This window comes from Garra rufa, chromosome 1 (assembly GCF_049309525.1).
Source record: "Garra rufa chromosome 1, GarRuf1.0, whole genome shotgun sequence".
Classification (NCBI taxonomy): Eukaryota; Metazoa; Chordata; class Actinopteri; order Cypriniformes; family Cyprinidae; genus Garra; species Garra rufa.
In genome coordinates this window covers 52156935-52181872 of record NC_133361.1, presented here as the reverse complement: position 1 = coordinate 52181872, position 24938 = coordinate 52156935, and the positions used below count along the sequence as shown (strand labels likewise).

The following is a 24938-nucleotide window of genomic DNA, read 5'->3' as shown; positions in this document are numbered from 1 at the left end:
TAGATATGATATAGCTCACTAGAGGGACAGGAAGTTTGTAGACAACCATCGTCCTGTGTGGCCAGTAGGGGCTTTGAGAAGACAGTAGAAATGATTCACAGAGCAGCACATCAGTCGAGCATACAGCAGAGAGCTGGCCGGAGCTGAGTGCCTCATTCTCCTGGTCGTTATCATGAAAGAGACAGACCCTTCTCGTATGCCTTAGCCCAGCGTTCCTGGCAACTGTTGCTTTAGAAAAGTCCCAAGGTTCCATCCTGCCCTGAACCTCAGCCTGTGGAATAGTGAATACTGAGACAATGATGTCACGAGGGAAATAACAGAAACTTGAAGAGCAGCCGAGCAGAATTATTTTGAATTGCAATGGAATCAGGTCACGCTTGCACTTCCTGGGCACCTACTCAATTTTAATGCAACCACTTGAGCACTTGCCAGTTGGGGATAGATGCATTGAGAGGGTTGGTTGTTAGTTAAGGGTTAGCAAGACATTATAACAGCCCTGAGAGTTCAAAGATGGCTCAGGACTGGACGATTGGTGAAGGTTACGGTCACTGAAGCTCCCAGTGGGGGCTTTGGATACATTCTGAAGGTGAGAACAGGAATTAGTGAACAAAGGAAGGGAGAGAGCCAAGGACAGTTGGGGCAGTTATTGAAACGCTCTTTGAAAGCATAGTGTAGACAGAATGACATTTGAAATGCCAAAAGATTACTAAGACTATATGTGAATATAGTCTATATGTATGTTTACATTTAGTCCACAAGAGAAAATAATAGCTGAATTTATAAAAATGACCCTGTTCAAAAGTTTACATACACTTGATTCTTAATATTGTGTTGTTACCTGAATGATCCACAGCTGTTTTTTTTAATGTTAATTGTTCATGACTCCCTTGTTTGTCCTGAACAGTTAAACTGCCTGCTGTTCTTCAGAAAAGTCCTTCAGGTCCCACAAATTCTTTGGTTTTTACAGAAGGTTCAAACGCTCACTGATGCTCCAGAAGGAAAATCCATACATTTAGAGCTGGGGGGTGAAAACTTTTGAACAGAATGCAGATTTTTCTTATTTTGCCTAAATATAATATTTTTTTTCATTTAGTACTGCCCTTCAGAAGCTGCAGACATGTTTCCCAGAATACAAAATCAGATAAATTTACCCTGATCTTCAAATTCAAAAAGTTTTCACCCCCGGCTAGGATCTGTGTGATGGATGTTTTAAACAATTTTGATTCAAAAGATCCATTTATAGGAATTAAATACATTTTGAAATGCAACATTGAACTATGTATCACTCTTATGTGAACATGTACATTTATGTATTGATTCAGGTCATTGCTGTGCTGATACTTAATGTGTTGCAGAAACATTAGAAACCGTACTGTTCACTTACACTAATCTGCTGTGATCTGCTGTAATCGCTTTCAAATGAGACTTTTCTCATTTTAATTGACAGTGAAAAGTGTTTGCCTCAATTTCAATTTGCAGCCGTTGCAGTTTTTAATCACTTTATTGCATAATTGAAACATTTATTTACAGAAAATAGTTAAAAATACTTTGCAATGTCCTAAATCTTTCCAGAAATTAATCTTCGGCACTCCAGGAGCACAACTAAAAACCGCGCTAAATCTCAAGTTCATTCCTTTCCTCAAGGCACGTAATCCCAGGTATCCAAGACTTGAAGACAAACGACTTGAATTAGTGAGACGTGACTTGGACCGAATGCAAAACACTGGCCTGGGCTCATGCCTGGTTTGTATCGCTCACCCTTATTTGCCAAGTGCCCTGCTGAGTAACTGATGGTGTACAAACCCGTCTCTTTTTAGGGCCCTGACGGAACTGCTGAAGCAGCCAGGCGAGCCCGGAGGTGTGGACAGAGGAGGAGGCCACCACCCTATCGGATCCAACGGCATCTCTGGCAGGTCAATGCGCACCAACAACGGTGAGTCAGAGCTTCAGAGTCTCTGCTGAGATGAATCTCAGGGAATATAATGAATGTCAAATAAAATATAATGAACGTCAAACATTCAATGCTCAGGTAAAAAGGGGCCTTGACAGGTTGCTTGCATTTGTGCTTCCGTTGCCAGTGCTCAGATGTGAGCCCTGAAGATGTGTTGAAATACTTTCTATAGCCCAGTTTAATATGCACTGACAACTTTAACTGTAGTTGATTTTGATACTGTGGTGCTTTCAAAACACTTGCATGGCATCACTGCCTCAACCAATAGTGCCACTTTGGGGGCGGGATTATCTGTTTGACTGACCAATTGGCTCTTTGCAAAGACCTGCCCTCCTTCATTGTTGCTATGTCTGGCAAGCCATAGCGCTCTCACATCATGTTCTCACACAGTGAAAAAGACGTTGCAAAGCAAAGAGGAAACTGACAACCTGCCGACAGACAAGACAGAGCAGGTTACTTTAGGTATGAAACAAAGCTTTCAAATTTGGTCATTTTTAAGAAATTTTAACAATAAATACTGTTTTATGGCTTTTTAATGTGTCACTGTAGCGACTTAGTTCAAGCGTCATTAATTCCTCTTCACTAGCATGAAATAAACATAAATGAACATCAGAAGGTATCTTGTTTCAACAGTGAAAAGACTTCAATACACACCATTTTTCAAGTTTAAGTCCATCAACATTAATTTACTCTCCTGTCTGGTTTTTTTGTGTGACAAAACATGTCAGATTCTGCTTTATGATTTGTCAGATCGTCTGTCAATCAAACTCCCTGTGAAGTTTTAATTAAAACCCGTAACCAGTTTTGTTGTTAATAACTAAAACTGAAACTAAAATTATTTTCCGCAATTACAATAAAGCTGAAATAAAATGCCAGAAGTCATAGCATTCAAGTTGAAGTACTAAAAAAGACAACACTGAAATAAAAACCTAATAGAAATATAAAAATGATTAAATAAAAAATTTAAAATGAAAAAAAGAAGCTAATTTAATAAATACTGTATTAGTATATAAATAACAGTATTTTCAGTATCAGTATCAGTTTTTTTTTGTTGTATTTTTGTCTTTTTTTCCAGTACAGATATCAAATCATCATTAAATCAGGATACAATTATTAAGCACAATGACATAAGTCTTTTATCTGGAAAAAAAAGTATTAAAATTAATTGACTTTATGCTTAAACCCAGTAAAAATGTCTGCCAATGAGGTGAGAAACAGAACTTAAAAAAAAAAAAAATACCCCATTGTCAGATTTTTTTATTTATTTTTTTTTATTTTTTTTATTATTTATAAAGCCATTTAATTTTGATCAATTTTACAGAAACATATAGTAAGGAAAATATAAAGGAAACATATAGGAAAAATATAGAAAGTAATTTTGCTTCTATTATTTTCTGTAATTAAAGTAAAGCTAAAATAAAATATAAATATTAGATGGCAGATATCTTGGCATTCAAGTTGAAGTACTAAAGATAAACCCAACAACAACACCTAATGACAAAATTACATAACAAAATTTAAATGAAAATAAATAAATATTTTATTTATTAAATTTTTTTATGTAATTTTTATATTTCTGTAAGTTTCCATTTTTTCAAGTTTCCAAAAGATAATTCAATAAATACTGTAATTATATTTAAATAGCATAGTGCAAGATTTTCTTCTTCAGTATTTTTGTCTTTTTTTCCAGTACAAATATAAAACCATTATTAAATCAATATACAATTACTTGAGAAGCACTTTTAAATTATTGTTGTCTTACCCCACTGTCAGATGATTTTTCTTTTAAAGCATAAAGCATAAAGTCATTTAAATTTAATTTAGTCTATTTTACAAAAAACATATAGAAAGAGTATATAGACATATAGGAGCATACAGAAAAAAATAAAGGAAGCAATTTTGCTTTTCAAGTAAATGTATATTGATTTAAGAATGTAAGATATTTGTACTGGAAAACAAGACAAAAAAGTGTTCCCCGTATATTTATTTTTAATTTAATATAGTACTTACTAATATTTTGAATTAGCCTGTATATTAATATTTTATTTTAATATTATTTTTAAATTATTTAATTTTAGTATTAATTTTAGTTAAGTGTTCGTAATTTCATTATGTGCATTTTTATTAGCTTTTAAAAACACTTTTCTAAGATGTTTTTATTTTATTTTACATTTTCTATTAATTATTAACATATTTTATTTTTGCAGTATAAAATTACACTGCCCTAACTCTAAGTCATAAACTGAGCCGTGCAACTCATTCTGAAATGTGCTACGGGCACAGATTGTACCTCCAATTTAGTCTTGATGAGAAGAGGTGTACTTTTATGCAATCAGACTTTTTCTTGCAAGAAAAGGGGATAAAAAAATCATAAAGACGGAGACACTGTCTGTAATAGAACCTAAAGTGCTTGAAGACATGAGCTAGTAAGAAACAACCTAGTTCTCCCCCAGAACACCCTAGCAATCACAAATCACCACCTTTTAATCAAGGAAACGACTTTTATTTTTGTAATTCTGTTTGGTGCCACTAGAGGTGCAGCAATTACACTTTGGTTTTCTTTAATTAATTGGAAACGTAATGTTCAGTTTAGTACATTCGCATTCTCTTTGCAGTCCAGCCAATGTTCTTGCAATCTTGACCCATTAAATGTTCAACAGATACGCAATGGCCGACAACATTATTGACGGAACTCTGCAAACACACTGAGGCTTGAAAGGCCATCACCTTTTGACCCTGTGAGGGTAATGAACCGGAATGAGGGAGTAATTAAATTTGCGGATATGAGAGGTCCTACTGCTGTTCCCTCTCTGTCTTGGAAGAGGACGTGGCTTAACGAAGCAACTGTGCTAATTAAGGCATAATTAAGAAACTTCAGCCAAGACCTGCTGATCAAGAACACACTGTCCTTCTGTCTGAGAATTAGGGACCCATTTATCTCTCCATCTTACGCACACACTTCATCACAGGTGTTAGTTTTCCTTGGGAGTGTGAGATTTTCCACTGTGCCAGTGTTTCTGCTCGTACTTCTTTTATCTTCTTCCTTTTCTAAATCCCCCTTTTCAATAAGAGTTTAATTAAGTGCTCATTAAAGCAGCTTGATTGCACTAAGGGTCACAAGGGTCTAAGAAGGATCCATCTGGATATTAACACAGATACAGCTCAAGAGTCGTGACAGGTAGACCCATGTCGGCACAGGTGGTCAGGAAGAACGGATGCATGGATTTGAGAGGACGAGGAAGATAGAAATGAGGTGATGAAAGTGGTTTTCTTTGATTTTTCAGCTTTTTTGGGGGGGTATTTGATGTCAACAATGGCCGTATGATTTTGAGATCCATCTTTTCACCCTGAGGTCAACTGAGGTTATATGCAACTATTACAGAAGGTTCAAACACTCACTGATGCTCCAGAGAGAAACACAATGCATTAAAAGCTGGGGGGTGAAAACTTTTAAATTTGAATATATGGGTAAAATTAACTTATTTTGTCTTCTGGGAAACATGTAAGTATCTTCTGTAGCTTGTGAAGGCCAGTACTAAATGAAAAAATATGATATTTAGGCAAAATAACAAAAATGTACACAACTTCATTCTGTTCAAAAGTTCCCCCCCCCCCCCCCCCGGGTCTTAATGCATTGTTTTTCCTTCTAGAGCATCAGTGATTGTTTGAACCTTCTGTAATAGTTCCATATGAGTCCCTCAGTTGTCCTAAATGTGAAAAGATGAATCTCAAAATCATACAGTCATTGTTGGAAAGTGTTCAAATACACAAAAAAAAGCTGAAAAACCAATGAATTTTCAGTTTAGCTGTTCAGGACAAAAAGAAACCCAGCTGTTTATCATTAAGGTAACAACACCCTTTTATTTTGGTAAAATAATGAACATTTTGGAGTTTCTGCAAGGTGTATGCAAACTTTTGATTTCAACTGTAAATAATATAAAAGGATATATAAAATAAATAATATAACAGTATATAAAAGTATAAATGTTATGCTCTTTTCAGATAAAAAAAAAATAATTTCCAAAATGTCAAGGGCAATTTCTTGCACTGTAGGTAATTCTTGAGGTAGTTGATGGTTTCCCCTATTTTTTGAAGTGTAAAGTGGTCTGCAATCTTTGTTGAAGAAGTCCACCACCTGAAAAAGTTTGAGAACCACTTTCCACAGCAAGGAAAATGAGATTTCAGGAATGAAGAAACCCAGGTGAGAGAACCTGGCAGAGAAAAATAGAAGGAAAATGAGACAGAGATTGAATGAATAAATAGTAAGAGAGAAATAGGAGGGGAGGAAAAAGACCTAAGGGGAGGAATAAAGAAAGAGCGAATGAGACAAGAAGAAAGATGAATGAGTGTGGGAGAGGAATGGTGTGGGTGTGATAGGCTGTCGAATGAAAGGAGAATTAGAGCGATGTTTAGACAGGAGAATGAGAACTGAATGAGGGAACTGTCTCCCCCTCTTTCATCATCCTTCCATCCCAGCTTAACAAATCCCAGGGTCATGACCTTTCGCAAAAGCGTGCGCTTTAAATAAGCATCATTATGATTATCATATTTCCAATTATATTTGTTATTAGTGATGTTTACAACAGCCAGGATCACAATTTAATCATAGCTCAGGTGAGTATAAACACAAAGCAATAAACTCAGGCGTGTAGCCCAACCCACATTGTTTGTGCTGCGGACATTAATAATATCATGCAGCTTATTGTCATTATGGCCTGGCAATCACCCACAAACACCGTTTTGCAGGAATGCAACTTTGCGCTCTTAAAATACGTATAGGTTATTAAAGAGATAGTTCACCCAAAAATTAACATTGATTTAACCCCATGATTTACTTACCCTTAAGCCATACTAGGTTACGACTTTCTGATTTCAGACGAATACAATTGGAGTTATATTAAAAAATGTCCTGACTCTTTCAAGCTTTATAATGGCAGTGAATGGATGTTGAGACTTGGAAGTCCAAAAACGTGTATCCATCCATCATAAAAAGTGCTCCACATGACTCTAGGGGGTTAATAAAGACCTTCTGATGCAAATCGATGTGTTTGTGTAAGAAAAATATACATTTTTAAAACTTTATAACCCATGATTTACTCACTCTTGAACCTTCCTAGGTGTATATGACTTTCTTCTTTCAGACGAATACAATCGGAGTTATATTAAAGAATGTCCTGGCTCTTCCAAGCTTTATAATGCGAGTGAATGGGTGTTGAGACTTTGAAGTCCAAAAAAGTGTGTCCATCCATCATAAAAAAGTACTCCACATGACTCTAGGGGGTTAATAAAGACTATCTGATGCAAATGTGTAGTGTAAGAAAAATATACATTTTTAAAACTTTACTTTTGCCGTATGCAAAGTTTGCGAAGCTAGAGATGACAGTTCATGAAGTAGCCATGTGGAGTACTTTTATGATGGATGGATGCCATTTATTGGACTTCAAAATCTCAACACCCATTCACTGCCATTATAAAGCTTGGACATTTTTAGACGTTTTTATAGAGCCAGGACATTTTTTAATGTAACTCCGATTGTATTCGTCTGAAAAAAGAAAATCATATACACCTAGGATGGCTTGAAGGTGAGTAAATCAAGGGATAATTTTCATTTTTGGATGAACTATCCCTTTAAAGGTACATTTGGGTTCTACAGTCCAAAAGTTGTGTCAGGCAACCTTAAAAATGCACTTCATGTGATAACATCTACATCATTAATCAGTTTTATTAGTTTTAATCAATCTGGCAACATTGCTACACCGTTAAATGGGTGTTGAGACTTGGAAGTCCATAAAAGTGTGTCCATCCATCATAAAAAGTGCTCCACATGACTCTAGGGGGTTAATAAAGACTATCTGATGCAAATGTGTAGTGTAAGAAAAATATACATTTTTAAAACTTTACTTTTGCCGTATGCAAAGTTTGCGAAGCTAGAGATGACAGTTCATGAAGTAGCCATGTGGAGTACTTTTATGATGGATGGATGCCATTTATTGGACTTCAAAATCTCAACACCCATTCACTGCCATTATAAAGCTTGGACATTTTTAGACGTTTTTATAGAGCCAGGACATTTTTTTAATGTAACTCCGATTGTATTCGTCTGAAAAAAGAAAATCATATACACCTAGGATGGCTTGAAGGTGAGTAAATCAAGGGATAATTTTCATTTTTGGATGAACTATCCCTTTAAAGGTACATTTGGGTTCTACAGTCCAAAAGTTGTGTCAGGCAACCTTAAAAATGCACTTCATGTGATAACATCTACATCATTAATCAGTTTTATTAGTTTTAATCAATCTGGCAACATTGCTACACCGTTAAATGGGTGTTGAGACTTGGAAGTCCATAAAAGTGTGTCCATCCATCATAAAAAGTGCTCCACATGACTCTAGGGGGTTAATAAAGACTATCTGATGCAAATGTGTAGTGTAAGAAAAATATACATTTTTAAAACTTTACTTTTGTCGTATGCAAAGTTTGCGAAGCTAGAGATGACAGTTCATGAAGTAGCCATGTGGAGTACTTTTATGATGGATGGATGCCATTTATTGGACTTCAAAATCTCAACACCCATTCACTGCCATTATAAAGCTTGGACATTTTTAGACGTTTTTATAGAGCCAGGACATTTTTTTAATGTAACTCCGATTGTATTCGTCTGAAAAAAGAAAATCATATACACCTAGGATGGCTTGAAGGTGAGTAAATCAAGGGATAATTTTCATTTTTGGGTGAACTATCCCTTAAAAGGTACATTTGGGTTCTACAGTCCAAAAGTTGTGTCAGGCAACCTTAAAAATGCACTTCATGTGATAACATCTACATCATTAATCAGTTTTATTAGTTTTAATCAATCTGGCAACATTGCTACACCGTTAAATGGGTGTTGAGACTTGAAAGTCCAAAAAAGTGTGTCCACCCATCCTAAAAGTACTCTGGGGGTTAATAAAGACCCTTCAAATCGATGCGTTCATCTAAGAAAAATATACATTTTTGTCAGGCAAAAGTATAAAGTTGTGTCAGGCAACCTTAAAAATGCAGTTCATATGGTAACATCTACATTATTAATCAGTTTTATTGGTTTTAATCAATCTGGCAACATTGCTACACCCGCATAATGGGTGTTGAGACTTGGAAGTCCAAAAAAGTGTGTCATTCCATCCTAAAAGTACTTCACACGACTCTAGGGGGTTAATAAAGACCTTCAAATCGATGTTTTAATCAATCTGGCAACATTGGTACACTGGCATTATTTTATCAGGTGGAGTGGATCAGGTAAAAGTTAACCTCTTAGAGTAATGGTTTTACAGTCTAATTTAGATTTGTATTTTTAATAAAGTAGCTTACATGGATTTCAAAACGTTTTCCACCATCCAGCTGTGAAGACAAATATGAAACCACAGTAAATTGACTTCATTTTCAACTACACGTTTCAAAAAATGAGTTTGTGTGTGTGATTGACAGCTTGCTTGTGACAGGTGGAGAGATGTTCATGTTCATCTTACAGTAAATCTTATACTTCATCTTTGCTGTCTGGCCGAGCAGCCAGACGCCTCTGGAACCGCCTTCAGGCAAAAACACTTCAGTTTCTCTACCTGCTCTGGAGAGACACATCTCTTACGCAGAGATTTTACTGCTGATATAAGCATGTTTTTTCCTGCATTTCTAAAGATGCAGATCTTACGGGTCTGGCTGAGTGCAAAATGCTTCATATGTGCAGCTAATGAGTGCAACAGCATGAGTTGTCACACTGTTTGCATTTGATGATGAGACATTGCGTTGTTTGTGTGCGTGCAAGAGAAAAAGGCTCTGTGCCATATGTGCCAATCATGTTTTGGCGGGCAGCATGAGTGTGTCAGTGTGTGTGTGTGTGCGTGTGTGTGTGTGTGTGGCCGAGGTGGGTTGTACGACAGACCACCCATGAAAAACATCCATCACATCAAAATGTGTGTGTGTTGAGTGATGACGCGAGTCTCCATATGTCTGGGAGTATATTTTTATCAGTGTTGTTACTGTAACCGCAGTCTAGCACTGGTGGTATGAATAATTCATAAATAGGATACATTTCAACAAGACAAAAAAAGATAAAAGATTGGGGGCAATTTTAATGATTTTTTTGTAATATCATAATAGACTAAATTATGATTTCTGTTGCCAAAATGCAAACAATAAATAAATATTACAAAAATGTGAAATTTAATACATTATTTACAATTTTCTTACATTTAAAAATGTAAATTTGTGTTATTATATATTTAATACTATAAAACTGTACATTTGTGAAGTCATATAGTATTATAATAAAGACACACATATACATGTTGACTACATTTTTGTACATGAATCTTTAGAGACAATTTTATTTTGTCATTTTTCATCAACTTTACATATTCAGAATCGCTCAAATATTTGTTAATAAACTTTCTATAATAATAAACTGATGCCTCGGTTGAATATATAGTTTTTTTCATGGCAGCACAATGTCTCGCAGGTTAAGGGACTGAATAATTTTGACTGCAGCTGTACACAAAAGTTTACATTGTAATATTTTTAAATCTTAGCTTTTTCTGCATTTTTAATCAAATAAATGCAGACTTGAAACCATCAAACACTTATTTGAAATTTACAATAATAAAAAATTAAAATCTACCAGTCAAAAGTTTTTGAACAGTAAAATGTTTAATGTTTTTTAAAGTCTCTTCTGCTCACCAAGCCTACATTAATTTGATCTATAATTGTAAAATTTTGAAATATTTTTACTGTTTAAAGTAACTGCGTTCTATTTGAATATATTTTAAAATGTAATTTATTCCTGTGATCAAAGCTGAATTTTTCAGTATCACGTGATCCTTCATAAATAATTTTGCTGATTTGTTATTCAAGAAACATTTTTATTATCAATATTTAAAACCGTTGAATACATTTTTATAGGATTCTTTGATGAATAGAAAGATCCAAAGATCTGAAAAAAAAAAAAAAAAAACTTTTGTAACATTATACACTATACCATTTAAAAGATTTTTGTTTGGGAAAGCAATTATAGAAATTAAAACTTTTATTTAGCAAGGATGCTTTAAATTGATCAAAAGTGATGATAAAGACATTTATAATGTTACAAAAGATTTCTATTTTAGATAAATGCTGTACTTGTTAACTTTCAATTCATCAAAGAAACCAGAAAAAATCTACTCACCCGTTTTCAACATAATAAAAAATGTTTTTGAGCCACATATCTGAATGTTAGTCTGATTAGTCCTCAGTGTGCTCTTTTGTCTTAGCCATGACTGTCCACAAACCAACAGCAGAGAGCTTCTGTTTTTCACCTGTTGAGTTGATTAAAACAGCTGTTCCCAATGAATCAGGGTAATTAGGATGCTTTAGAACAGCTTGGACTATTTGGAATGGTATAGAACTTTGGATTTTCCCATCGACTGTGACAGTTTGCAAAGGGTATGAATAATTTTGGACCTGCCACTTTTTGTTCAAATGTAAATAAAGGCTGAGAAATAATTTTTTTCCACAATGATGCCTCTTGTACATCGTCTTATTATCTTTGGGGAGAAGCCTGTGTCATTTCTAATCAAAAAAAAAAAAAACTTGCTGGTTGAATAAAAGTAACTTTAAGTCAGAATTTGCCAGGGGTTTGAATAATTTCGGGCTTGACTGTATATTCAAATAGAGAAGCAGAAGCAGAAGAGACTTCTTTAAAATCTTACTGTTCAAAAACTTTTGACTGGTAGTGTAATTACTATAGATAGATTTAGATTTAGATAGATTTAGAAATAGATATAGATATAGATATAGATATATGGATTTATGGCAGATATTGATTTAGTACTTTTCACTTACGCCCTTGAGAATCTGCACCAGTGTGACTGGCCAGACATTTACTGTCCCTGCATCGTGTGTGTAAAGTGTAATGAAGTGGAAGTTTGATCACACTCATCTTACCAAACGCCTCCAGCGCCCTTCCGCTGACCCCAGCAGCTGTGGGCACACACACAAACACACACTCTTCAGACTCAGATTGGTCTAAACACAGCAGACAAGCAGCAGGACATTACCCCAATATTCCAAAGCCACAGCAGGACAGAGCATTCGTTTCATCGCTGACACGTCTTCATAACAGGGTTAAACTGATCTGAGGCCTGCTGTAATGCTCACTGATCTGAACTCTTTTGATGTTGCCACAGATCAGAGGTGATTTCTGCGCTGAGCCTAAAGCTAAACTGGCTACAGAACCAGTAATCAGGATCTGTTAGCGGCCATCATAGTCTCTCACGGAAACTCACTGCAAAAATACTAGTCCTCACAGTCATTTTTGTGTTGTTTGTAGTCAAATATCTAAAAAAAATATTCTAAACAAGATAAATGTACTTGAGAAGCAACACTGCATAGGATATTAAGACTTTAAAATCTTTAATATGAGTGTATTTTGTCTTGCTCTTGTTTTTTTTTTTTGTTTTTTTTTTTCTTCAAGGTAAAGGCTCCAGCACAATAACACAAAATAAACTTATATTGAAGATACTTTCTCTGAAAACAAGTCTTAATATCTATGCTATGCAAGTCTTTGCTGTTTTACTTTTCAAGTACATTTATCTTGTTTAAAGGTTTTAAAGATATGTTTACTGAAAAATAAAACCAAAAGGCTCAAAAAACTCATATGTGACTTCAGAAGTGCTCATACCTTTCTAAGCTATTGCCAAAAAATGAAATTTCATAAAATAAAATTAAAAAAGAAACATTGCTAGTAAACAATCACCCGAAACACCATTGGATCCTGCTAAAAAAAAATGCATCACTCTTAAAATGTAGTAGAGACTGTACCACAGGAAGAAACACTTTCTTTAAACATCTGTTTTATTATTGTTATTATTCTTCTCTGTGATGTTTTGCCCTGGCAGGATCTCAAGGCTATTAAAGCCCTTTGTATTTCTCCTAATTAATAAGATTATTACAGCATGACCTTCTGCATATAGCATGTCACCGCTGAAAGGTCATCTTAGAAAATGTGGGGACAGATACTCCACAAAGAAAAAGATCAAATAAAATGTTTGAAGATGTCTTGAAGGTCAGAAAGGAAGGGAAATATTTGGAATTGACTATTTGTGTGTTGCAACAGGACAATATTTGAAATCAATGCTTTAAATAAAAGCCATTGCACACCAGACTTAGTGAAGGTTGGTCATAGATGTTCCCTTTTCTTAATATATTCACACAACCTCCAAGTCCAGTCATCTGAAAGCTGAATAAATAAGCTTGTATATATTGATGTATTGTTTGTTAGGATAGGACAATATTTGGCTGAGATACAACTATTTGAAAATCTGAGGGTGCAAAAAAAAAAAAAAAACCATTGAGAAAATCACCTTTAAAGTTGTTCAGATGAAGCTCTTAGCAATGCATATTACTACTCGAAAATTAAGTTTTGATATATTTACGGTAGGGAATTCACAAAATATCTTCATTGAACATGATCTTTACTTAATATCCAAATGATTTTTGGCATTAAAAAAAAATTGTAATTTTGACCAATACAATGTATTATTTTTGGCTGTTGCTACAAGTATACCAGTGCTACTTAAGATACATTATTATAAAATATGGTAAATATAAAAAAAAAAAAAAAAAAATGGATTGTGAATTCTCTCCAATCCCTGTCCAAAGCTAACAAAGGAGTGTACTTTAATATACTTTGGTCTGGTGCAACTGTGCAATTCAGTTAAAGTTACTTCAAGGCACTTTGGAGGGACTGAAGTCGGCATTTTGCCATGGCAATTTAGCAACAGGAACCTTCCTTCCTACAAATGCACCACCAATCATAAAGCTGTAGTAGAATATGTCAATCAAACATGCATTGAAGCCTATGTGAAAGGAGTATGATTAAAGGAGAAAGAGAAAAGTATAATGGTGAACGGCAGTTACATGGACAATGAGTGAGCGGGAGAAAGAGAGCTAGAGATCAGGGTCGAGATATGCTTTTTAGGAAATGGAGTGGAAAGCCCGAAAATACGAAAAACCCAGAACAGTGGAAAATATCGCCCTTTCAACCTCTCTCCTTCCGTCTGAAAGAGGTTTAAATGTCACAAGGCAGATAGTACATGTGGTCTGAGCAGAGACACCGAAATGTCAAGCATAGCAGGATGACGTATGTATGTGTGTTTCAGTTAAAACATGTCTTTAACCCTAGAATGCATACATGGCGAGTACCTTTTTTGCTGTGTTTTTCAGGTAAAATGTACTTTTCATCTGACATTTCTGGAATTACACAATTTAAGGGATTGTTCACTCAAAATTGAACATTGAACCCTCGTGCCCTTCCAAACTGCATCTGTTGAGCATAAAAGCCTTTCACGCTTTTCCATTCACAGTAAATTAGGCCTCAAAAAAGACACAAAAGCACCAGAAAAGTCTTCTGAGTCTTCTTGAAGTTATGCAATAACCTTTAGTGTGTTGATGTGAGAAATAGTGATGCCTGACTTACAAACAAATCATTCATAGAATGAAAAATGTGTTCATATTTACAGAAACGGCCTCATTGATTCAGGTTATGACTGTTGGAGGGAAAGATTGATTATCAGTGATAACTGAGAATATTTGAAATTTAGGGGATGGGTCGTGCGGATTTCTTGAGCTTGATATAGCATATGACGTGAGAACTATCCCTATGATCATTTGAACTAAATGTTTCCACATTTTACCACTATTTTACATATTAGAATGAGGTTTGTATTAATACCCCTAGTTTATACCGTACATGTGTTAACTATGAAATTCAAAGCCACGAGTGTGTTTGAGGTAAAATCTAATACAGAATGTGACTTTCCAAAAATTATGTCTGCTGAGATAGAGAAGCTGTAGGCGGGATGTGTGTGGGTAAGACTCATCTGTTCTGACCTTCGTACATGTGACAGATGTTTTCAGATGTCCTCAAATCCAGCTGTTTTCCATTGCTCTGTGGAAAACAGAGGGTCAAATCCTGCAAAAGCTGTGTCTGATTTAGATTCATTTAGCAACACAAGATAACACATTGTAAAACCTTTCTAAATTTTAAAGGGGGGGGGGGGGTAGTGTATAATACAAAGTCAAAATGACTTTATTTCTTAATAAAATTTCGTTAAAAAACAAAAATTCTGAAGACTGTATTTTTGTGCTAAAATGAATAGCTATAGGCTGGAGCTTTCAAGCTTAAAAAAGCACACAAACTCATCATACTGTAAAAGTGGTCAATACGACTTGCATGCTTCAGAAACCTTGAAATATTATGGAGCTCCTAAGGGGACATTGTAATGGAAAAAAAATATGAGCTGTGAAGGAAAAAAAAATTTAATGCTTTTCGCTCTCTCTCACAAAAAAACTTTGCAGCCTTTCACAAAAACATTTGTTCTCTAGCAAAACTGTTCTATTCTCTCGTAAAACTGTTGCATTCTCTCACAAAACTGTTGCATTCTCTTGCAAAACTGTTGCGTTTCTAATAAAACTGTTGCATTTCTCTCACAAAACTGTTGCATTCTCTCATGAAACTGTTGCGTTCTCACAAAACTGTCAAGTTCTTTCGTGAACTGTTGCGTTCTTTCGCAAAACTGTTGTTTTTTTCATAAAACTGTTGCGTTCCTCAAAAAACTGTTGCGTTTTCTAGCAAAACTGTTGCGTTCTCTCATAAAAATGTTGCGTTTCTCATAAAACTGTTGCATTCTCTCGTAAAACTTGCGTTCTCCCGCAGAACTGTTGTTTTCTCATAAAACTGTTGCGTTCTCCCGCAAAACTGTTGTATTCTCTCGCAAAACAGTTTTCTCATAAAACTGTTGCATTGTCTTGCAAAACTGTTGAATTCTCTCGCAAAACAGTTTTCTCAAAAAACTGTTGCATTGTCTCGCAAAACTGTTGCATTCTCTCGCAAAACTGTTTTCTCAAAAAACTGTTGCATTGTCTCGCAAAACTGTTGCATTGTCTCGCAAAACTGTTGCATTCTCTCGCAAAACTGTTTTCTCATAAAACTGTTGCATTGTCTCGCAAAACTGTTGCATTCTCTCGCAAAACTTTTTTCTCAAAAAACTGTTGCATTGTCTCGCAAAACTGTTGCATTCTCTCGCAAAACTGTTTTCTCATAAAACTGTTACATTGTCTCGCAAAACTGTTTTCTCATAAAACTGTTGCGTTCTCTCATAAAACTGTTGTATTCTCTCGCAAAACTGTTTTCTCATAAAACTGTTGCATTGTCTCGCAGCACTGTTTTCTCAAAAAACTGTTGCATTGTCTCGCAAAACTGTTGCATTGTCTCGCAAAACTGTTGCATTCTCTCGCAAAACTGTTTTCTCATAAAACTGTTGCATTGTCTCGCAAAACTGTTGCATTCTCTCGCAAAACTGTTTTCTCAAAAAACTGTTGCATTGTCTCGCAAAACTGTTGCATTCTCTCGCAAAACTGTTTTCTCATAAAACTGTTACATTGTCTCGCAAAACTGTTTTCTCATAAAACTGTTGCGTTCTCTCATAAAACTGTTGTATTCTCTCGCAAAACTGTTTTCTCATAAAACTGTTGCATTGTCTCGCAGCACTGTTTTCTCATAAAACTGTTGCATTGTCTCGCAAAACTGTTGCATTCTCTCGCAAAACTGTTTTCTAATAAAACTGTTGCATTGTCTCGCAAAACTGTTGCATTCTCTCGCAAAACTGTTTTCTCATAAAACTGTTGCATTGTCTCGCAAAACTGTTGCATTCTCTCGCAAAACTGTTTTCTCATAAAACTGTTGCATTGTCTCGCAGCACTGTTTTCTCATAAAACTGTTGCATTGTCTCGCAAAACTGTTGCATTGTCTCGCAGCACTGTTTTCTCATAAAACTGTTGCATTGTCTCGCAGCACTGTTTTCTCATAAAACTGTTGCATTGTCTCGCAAAACTGTTGCATTCTCTCGCAAAACTGTTTTCTAATAAAACTGTTGCATTGTCTCGCAAAACTGTTGCATTCTCTCGCAAAACTGTTTTCTCATAAAACTGTTGCATTGTCTCGCAAAACTGTTGCATTCTCTCGCAAAACTGTTTTCTCATAAAACTGTTGCATTGTCTCGCAGCACTGTTTTCTCATAAAACTGTTGCATTGTCTCGCAAAACTGTTGCATTGTCTCGCAGCACTGTTTTCTCATAAAACTGTTGCATTGTCTCGCAGCACTGTTTTCTCATAAAACTGTTGCATTGTCTCGCAAAACTGTTGCATTCTCTCGCAAAACTGTTTTCTCAAAAAACTGTTGCATTGTCTCGCAAAACTGTTGAATTCTCTCGCAAAACAGTTTTCTCATAAAACTGTTGCATTCTCTCACAAAACTGTTTTCTCATAAAACTGTTGCATTCTCTCGCAAAACTCTTTTCTCATAAAACTGTTGCGTTCTCTCGCAAAACTGTTTTCTCATAAAACTGTTGCATTCTCTCGCAAAACGTCTAGGTTACGTATGTAACCCCGGATCCCTGAGGACAGGGAACGAGACGCTGCGTCCTGGTGGACACTATGGGAACTGCCTTCAGCATGACCGGTTCTGAAACAAGCTATAGAACAACAACAGTGAACTTGACACTGGTCGGCGCTAGCCTATGACGTCATCACCAGGCACCTGCTAGTATAAAAACAGGTGCCTGTGAGCACATCACCATCTTTTTGTCTGACGGAGGCATATGCAGGGCCCGAGGCATGGCCCCGAGACACAGCGTCTCGTTCCCTGTCCTCAGGGAACCGGGGTTACATACGTAACCTAGTCGTTCCCTTCCGGAGGGAACTCTACGCTGCGTCCTGGTGGACACTATGGGAACGCTATACCAACGCCGCCATGCCGAGGGATAAGTGATCAACTGACTGATTGAGGAGTCAAGAAGGAACATCACCCCTGCTTCAGTGAAAGTCGCTGGGGCCCAAGCCTGACCTGTCACGGCTAGCTCGGCTACCTGCGCACTTAACTCTCAAGCGTGGAGGCCTAGAGAGGGCCTAATACACTCAGCTCCCTAGAATTGATGAAGCTTATGAACGCCTACATAATGGGCGGAGTTTTTAGAGAATGGAGGTCTCAGCAGAACGAATGTCTGCACTATAGGAAAGAACCTGACAACATTCAGTGCTAACAGGTATAGGCCTGAATGCCCTGCTATACTCGACACTGGAGGTATTCAGTGAGGCTGAATAGCCTGTGCAACAGAACTACCTGGGTGGAGTTTCTGCAAGAGGGAATCTCAGAGTGGAGGTCTCATGACCTATCTACACTTCACACTGGAGATAGTCTGTGAGGCTGAATAGCCTGTGCAGCAGACCTGTCTAAGTGGAGATTCTGAGGAGGAACTGCTTCAACAGAGGAAGCCCAAAAACACTCTGTGCCTTGCAAAGGATAACTCTAAGGGTGGGGGTCTCATGACCCATCTACACTTCAACACTGAGGGTAGTCAGTGAGGCTGAATAGCCTGTGCAGCAGAACTACCTGAGTGGAGTTTCTGCGGAGTGGCGGCTTTGGTAACAAGAAGCCTGGTACCACTCTGCACCCAGCAGAGGACAACTCTAAGAGTGGAGGTCTGTGACCTATCTACACTCAATACTAGAGGTAGTCCGCGAGGCTGAATAGCCTGTGCGGCAGAACTACCTATTTCTAGTGGAATCTCTGGAGGCAACGAAGGACTCTAAGAGTGGAGGTCTCATGACCTAACTACACTTCAACACTAATGGTAATCAGCGAGGCTGAATAGCCTATGCGACAGTACCTGAGTGGAGTCTGGAGAGTGGAGGCTTCGGCGAGAAGAAGCCTGACAACACTCTATGCTTAGCAGAGAAAGACTCTAAGAGTGGAGGTCTCATGACCTAACTACACTTCAACACTGATGGTAATCAGCGAGGCTGAATAGCCTATGCGACAGTACCTGAGTGGAGTCTGGTGGCAACATTCTGTGGGCAAGAAAAGACTCTAAGAGTGGAGGTCCCATGACCTAACTACACTTCAACACTGAAGGTAATCAGCAAGGCTGAATAGCCTATGCGACAGTACTACCTGAGTGGAGTCTGGAGAGTGGAGGCTTTCAAGAGAGGAAGCCTGACACACTTCCATGCTTAGCAAAGAAGAACTCTGAGAGTGGAGGTCTCACGACCTATCTACACTTCAACCCTGAAGGTAATCCGCGAGGCTGAATAGCCTGTGCGACAGAATTACCTACGTGGAGCTCTTCTGGAGAGTGGAGGCCAGAGGAGAGGCGTCAACACTCAATCCCGCTAGCAGTGCTATCTGGATTGGAATTGGAAAAACTAAAAAGGTTTTTGTAAAAAACCAACTCAAAAGATGGGAACGGAGGTTTCCCTGCGTGGCCCACACCGTATAGGACTTAGAAAAGGACCCACCAGTCGGGGGAGACCTTTACCACCAACGTGGATTTCAGAAAAATGCCTAATAATGCATTTACCACTCATGTGGATTTTAAGGAGTGCTCAAGGACTTGCGTGAGTAAACACCACAAATGTGGTTTTGAATAGGTGCCCAGAGCATAGCGAGAGGATCACCAGATTGCAATCTCTAGGCGGTAGCAAAGCCTGAAAGCGGAGCTTCTGGAGAGGGGAGGCTTCAGCAGAAAGACTCTCTAAAGCGAGAGGAGGCCTACGACGCTCCCCTTAGGGAAACTCTTCAGAGTGGAGGCCTCAAAGTGAACGCTCTAAGCGAGGGGAGGCCTGGCTACACTCGACGCTCAAAGAAGTGGCAAATACTCACAGTAGAGCTAACAATGCAGAACAGCATTTATTTCATAGCTCTGTGTAGTGGAGGCTCCGAGATTGCATCTCTAGAGAGAGAAGCCTACAACACTAGTTTTTTGGTGAGTGGTAGACAGCACTCCCCCCAAAAATAGTCAGCGAGGCACCCAGGGGCCTACCAGCTGCCATAACTGTGAGAGTGAAGGTCTCAGTACTGTGGCTGTGACAGAGAGGAGACCTATTACACTGTGCTTATCAGTGGAGTTGAAAAAACTTAAGGGTTTTGGAACCAACTCGAAGATGGGCACGGAGGATTCCCCTGTGTGGTCCACACCGTATAGGATTTCAGAAAAGGACCATACCCTCATGGGGGGAACTTTACCATAAATATGGATTTAATGAAGTGCCTAAGTAGTGCACTTACCACTCAAGTGGTTTTTAAGGAATGCTCAACGACTTGCGTGAGTAATCACCACTAATGTGGGTTTGAGGAGGTGCTCTGAGCATAGCGAGGAAGACACCAATATTATTCCGGGCGATAGCAAGCCCAGAAGCGGAGCTTCAGTGAGGGGAGGCTTCAACGGTTACAGACTCTCTCGAGTGCAACAAAGCCTGACGACGCTCAGCTGAGGAAGCTCTTCCAAGTGGAGGCCTCGGTTTGAACACCCTCTAGAGGAGGGGAGGCCTAACTACACTCAACGCTTGAAGTGACAGGGTTACGAAAGGGCTCATATACTAAAAATCAGAGCCGCATTATTGCGTTTCGGCCTGTATTTCTGGAGAGTGGAGGCTAAACAGAAATACCTCAAACAGAGGGAACCTGGCGACACTCAAACCAATAAAAGCTCTCATGAGTGGAGGTCTAAAAGAGTGACCTGACTACACTCAACGCTAAGAAGTATTATCTCTTATACGAGTCCACACATTAGTAGGACTCCGCAGAGAGGAGGCTTTAAAAGACATCCTTTTAGGGAAAAAGCCTGCTACACTCAGTTCTGGCAGAGGGGCTTTAGCACGATACCAGAAGATAATTTAGCGAGGCCCAGAATGGGGCCTAACAGCCAAACATGTGAGATTTCTACTTAAAAGTGGGGCTTTTTTAAGGAGAGCGGAGGCTTCAGTAAAACATCTCTCTCTCAGAGAGGGGGCCTGACAACGCTCTGTTCACCCTATCACATAAACTCCTAGGAGTGGAGGTCTCACATATGTGTATACAAATATTCACAGGGAAGGGACCTGACTACACTCGTGCAAAAAAGAGTATCACTTTTAGCAGGGTTTAAGCGAGCGGAGGCTTCAGCAGAGCTAATTTTTTTTTCTGCTTGAGGCGGCCTTACAACGCTCAAGAGGGTTTTATTTTTAGCATATTTCCATATGTATATGTATGCTGGGTCATGTCTATACCAAGCTTACTCTAGCGGAGGCTTCAAACCTGACAACGCTTAACCCAAAGGGGATTTAACTACAAGTGGAGGTCTCTACACACTGTTTTTTAAAACGAGGGGAGACCTAGCTACACTCGGCACTTGGTGGCAGTAGAACTCAAGAGGAGCTCGAAAACTGCAATAACAGTCACCCAAGCGGAGCTGGTAGACAAAGAAACATACACATACACATGAATATTTTATTAAAGTGTACTGTTCACATACCGGGCCATCAGATTGAGTATCAATCTCATCATTGGCCCAGCCCCAGAGTCTTTGGCGAGGGGGAAAAAGGAGGGGCAGGCAGCCGAACGGACGTGAGGGGAACCGGAGAGGAGACTCTAGGTACCCGATCCAGGCCTGCCGCCACGCCTGCGCTGGATCGTCTCCCTTAGATCCCCTCTCCTATTCCACGCATCACGCCTCCTCTGGGACCGACTCCTCCCGGGGGGAGGGCCCCGAGTGGCCACACTGGCAACCTGGCCTCGTCTCTGGCCCCTGGACCAGGACGGGCCTGGTTTTCCCCGGTTTTCCCCGGTGTTCAGGTGGGGGCATGGACCGGCGAGGGATGCATGAAAAGCCGCCGAGCGCGCCTTCGCCTCTCTGAAAAGCTGCCGAGCGCGCCTTCGCCTCTCTGAACTTCTCGACCACCGCTTCGACGGATGTGCCGAACAATTCAGATGGCGAAACCGGCGCATCGAGGAGAAAGCGTTTCTCTTTCTCCCCGATGTCCGCCAGGTTCACCCACAGATGTCTCTCCGTGGTGCGGCGCAGCTCAGCCACCTCCTCCGGGGAAAGCCCCAGACCTCGGTCCAGATCTTTCAGTAGATCAGCCTGGTACGCCTGCAACACTGTCACCGTGTGCAGAGCAGCACCAGCCTGACCCACTGCCGCATATGCCCTGCCTTTCAACCAAGATGTTTCTCTCAAAGGCTTGGATGGCAGGGTCGGAGCCTTCAGGGTCGATGTCCCTCCCGCTGAGAGACCGTTCGCAAACGTCTGCTCAATGAGAGGCATCGACGCATATCCGCGCCCATGCATTCCCTCGACATCAGCATAATTCACATGCTGATGCCTGTGAATGCGGGCTGAATATGGCCTGTCCCATGCCTTCTCGATCTCTTTATGCAGATCAGGAAGGAATGGGAGGCTCACGGCAGTTGGCTGGATGGATGTCCCAATTCCCTCAAGAAAAGAGACAAACGAGAAGTTTCTTCAGGGTGAAACTCTCACAATGAACGCGCTCCGCTCCTTCTAGAGCAGAGCGCGCGTGCTCTTCATCTAAACACATCACACAGAGGTCGTGTGCATCATCAGGTGTCAGATTTCTCTGACACGGATCCGCACACTTCCTAAACAGTTTCTCTCTAGGCATCGCTGTACTCACTCGCTTAGAACAAAGGACTCTGAAGACAAAAAGATGGTGATGTGTTCACAGGCACCTGTTTTTATACTAGCAGGTGCCTGTTGATGACGTCATAGGCTAGCGCCGGCCAGTGTCAAGTTCACTGTCGTTGTTCTATAGCTTGTTTCAGAACCGGTCATGCTGAAGGCAGTTCCCATAGTGTCCACCAGGACGCAGCGTAGAGTTCCCTCCGGAAGGGAACTGTTTTCTCATAAAACTGTTACATTGTCTCGCAAAACTGTTGCATTCTCTCGCAAAACAGTTTTCTCATAAAACTGTTGCAATCTCTCGCAAAACTGTTGCATTCTCTCGCAAAACTGTTTTCTCATAAAACTGTTGCGTTCTCACAAAACTGTCAAGTTGTCTCGCAAACTGTTGCGTTCTTTTGTAAAACAACAGTTTTGCGAGAGAACTTGAGTTTTGTGAGAACGCAACAGTTTTATGAGGAAACAACAGTTCTCTGTTGCATTCTCTCACAAAAGCATTGCATTCCTTTGCAAAATTATTGTTCCCCTGAGATACTTCACATTTGCCCATTAAACATTTGAGTTTTTTCACAAAACGGTTGTGTTCTTCTCACTAAAATGTTGCATTATCTCACAAAACTACTGTTCTCCAGGGAAACCTCGTGCTCTTTCACAATAACGTTTCCTTTGTCTTGCAAAACTGTTGTGTTCCCTTGATAAACTTTGTTTGCTCTCTAAACATTTGTGTTCCTCCGCAAAACTATTGTGTTCCCAGAGAAACAAAAGCACTGAAATATAGTTTTTCCTTCCACAATATTATTTTCATCTCAAAAGTTTGCAAGGTTCTCAGGGGAAGGTTTAGTGAGAGAATGCAAAAGGACTGATATAATTCCTCCCATCTCACTTTTCTTTTTCATGAGTGTATTTGTGGACTACTTTCATTGTGTATTTGTGTCCTTTTTGAAGCTAGAAAGCTACAGACTCTTTCATTGTAATTACATGGAAATTCGTCTTCAATAAAGTTGTTCCGTAGAAAGTCAGTAATACCGTTTGGAATGACACAAGGGTGAGCAAACTTACAAAATTGTCAATTTTTGTCTGAACAATCCCTTTAACAGACACAATTTCACAGCTGCATTACTAACCACCCTACATCCCTACATCTAAAAACATACACTCACTTCATCTCAAAATAACCACAACAAGCGACCATACTGTACACGCACTTCTTTTGAAACATGCTTTCACACTGACAGCATCAGCCCATCATGAGAAGGAAAGAGAGAGAGAGGCATAAGAAAAGAGGAAAAAAGAGTGAGGGTTATTTTGTGTGACAGTAGAGCAGCTGCTCTCTGTGTTAGACATCATACATGCCTTCATCTCTCCCTCCGTCCTGTCTTTTCTCATCCCTTTTTTCTCTTTTCATTCATCGCCCTTCTCCCAAAACACAAGTAACTGCATGAATTACTCAACTGTGCTTCTGAAGGCCTTCGAAAATCTCTCATCTACCCTTTGTCATATAATTTTTTTCATACTTTGCAACATTTGCTGCTCTTTATCATTTCTCTCCTTCATTCTGGTTCTCCTCTGCAGCCCAATTAGAGAGCTGCATGAGCGTTGGTGAACACCCCTCCTCTGCAAGTGCACTGACCCAGTCTGACTGTGCTCAGTTAGGGATTGAAAAGGGTAGTACCATCTGTATTGAAGGGAGAGGGGTGGGCAGCAACTGGAGGTGGTTTGAAGGTCAGAAAGCTAGTGGTGTGTGAAAGAGCATCAATCAGGTTTAACTGAGCAGGTACACACACACACACACACACACACACACAGACATGATTGCTTCGCAAGCACTTTGTAGAGATTGGGTAAGGCTGCTGAGTGAATGAATTGCATTGTACTGCATGCACACTGATCTCTTTCACACACTCACACACACACAAACACTGTACGTATGAATTGTGTTGGTCCATCAGTGCTATAAACGACTGGGTTGTACTTACCGCTGATTGTTGTGTCTCCTATACAGGATTTGATGACACATGCGTTAGATCTGGGAGTCTCACTAATTTCCTGTGCTGGTAATGAGGTTTTGGTGTGTATTTGCACGTACGTGTGTGTGTGTATGTTAGTTGTCTGCGTGCAGCTTGTGGATGTAGTGGAATATGTGTCATTAAATTAGTTCCAGTCCATTGAGAAACGGAAAAATAAAACCTTACTGGCTCTGGCAGTGAGCTCGCATGTAGCCTGTGTGTGTGAGTTTGACAAGCTACTAAATTTACCCTTGGGGATCAATAAAGTGTCCATCTATCTATCCATCAACACTAATAAAAACATTCTAATTGCATTGCCATGGTTTTTAGACATTTTAGAAGATCACAGAAGACATGATGTAGAGAATGTATGGTCACCCTACATTACAAAAAAGTACTTTGGTACAGTAAAGGCATCAGATGGTAATACCAGGCTACTCTGCAATGTACAGTTTATG

At 39.0% G+C, this 24938-nt stretch overlaps 1 protein-coding gene across 1 annotated transcript in view; it reads left to right on the top strand.

Annotated features, from left to right (window-relative positions):
- Positions 1 to 24938, top strand: part of LOC141324268 (protein shisa-9) — an 89988-nt gene that overhangs the window by 39664 nt on the left and 25386 nt on the right. Inside the window, exon 2 of the mRNA XM_073833533.1 lies at positions 1818 to 1933. Coding sequence (XP_073689634.1) covers positions 1818 to 1933 — 116 coding nt within the window. The remainder of the gene's footprint in view (positions 1 to 1817; positions 1934 to 24938) is intronic.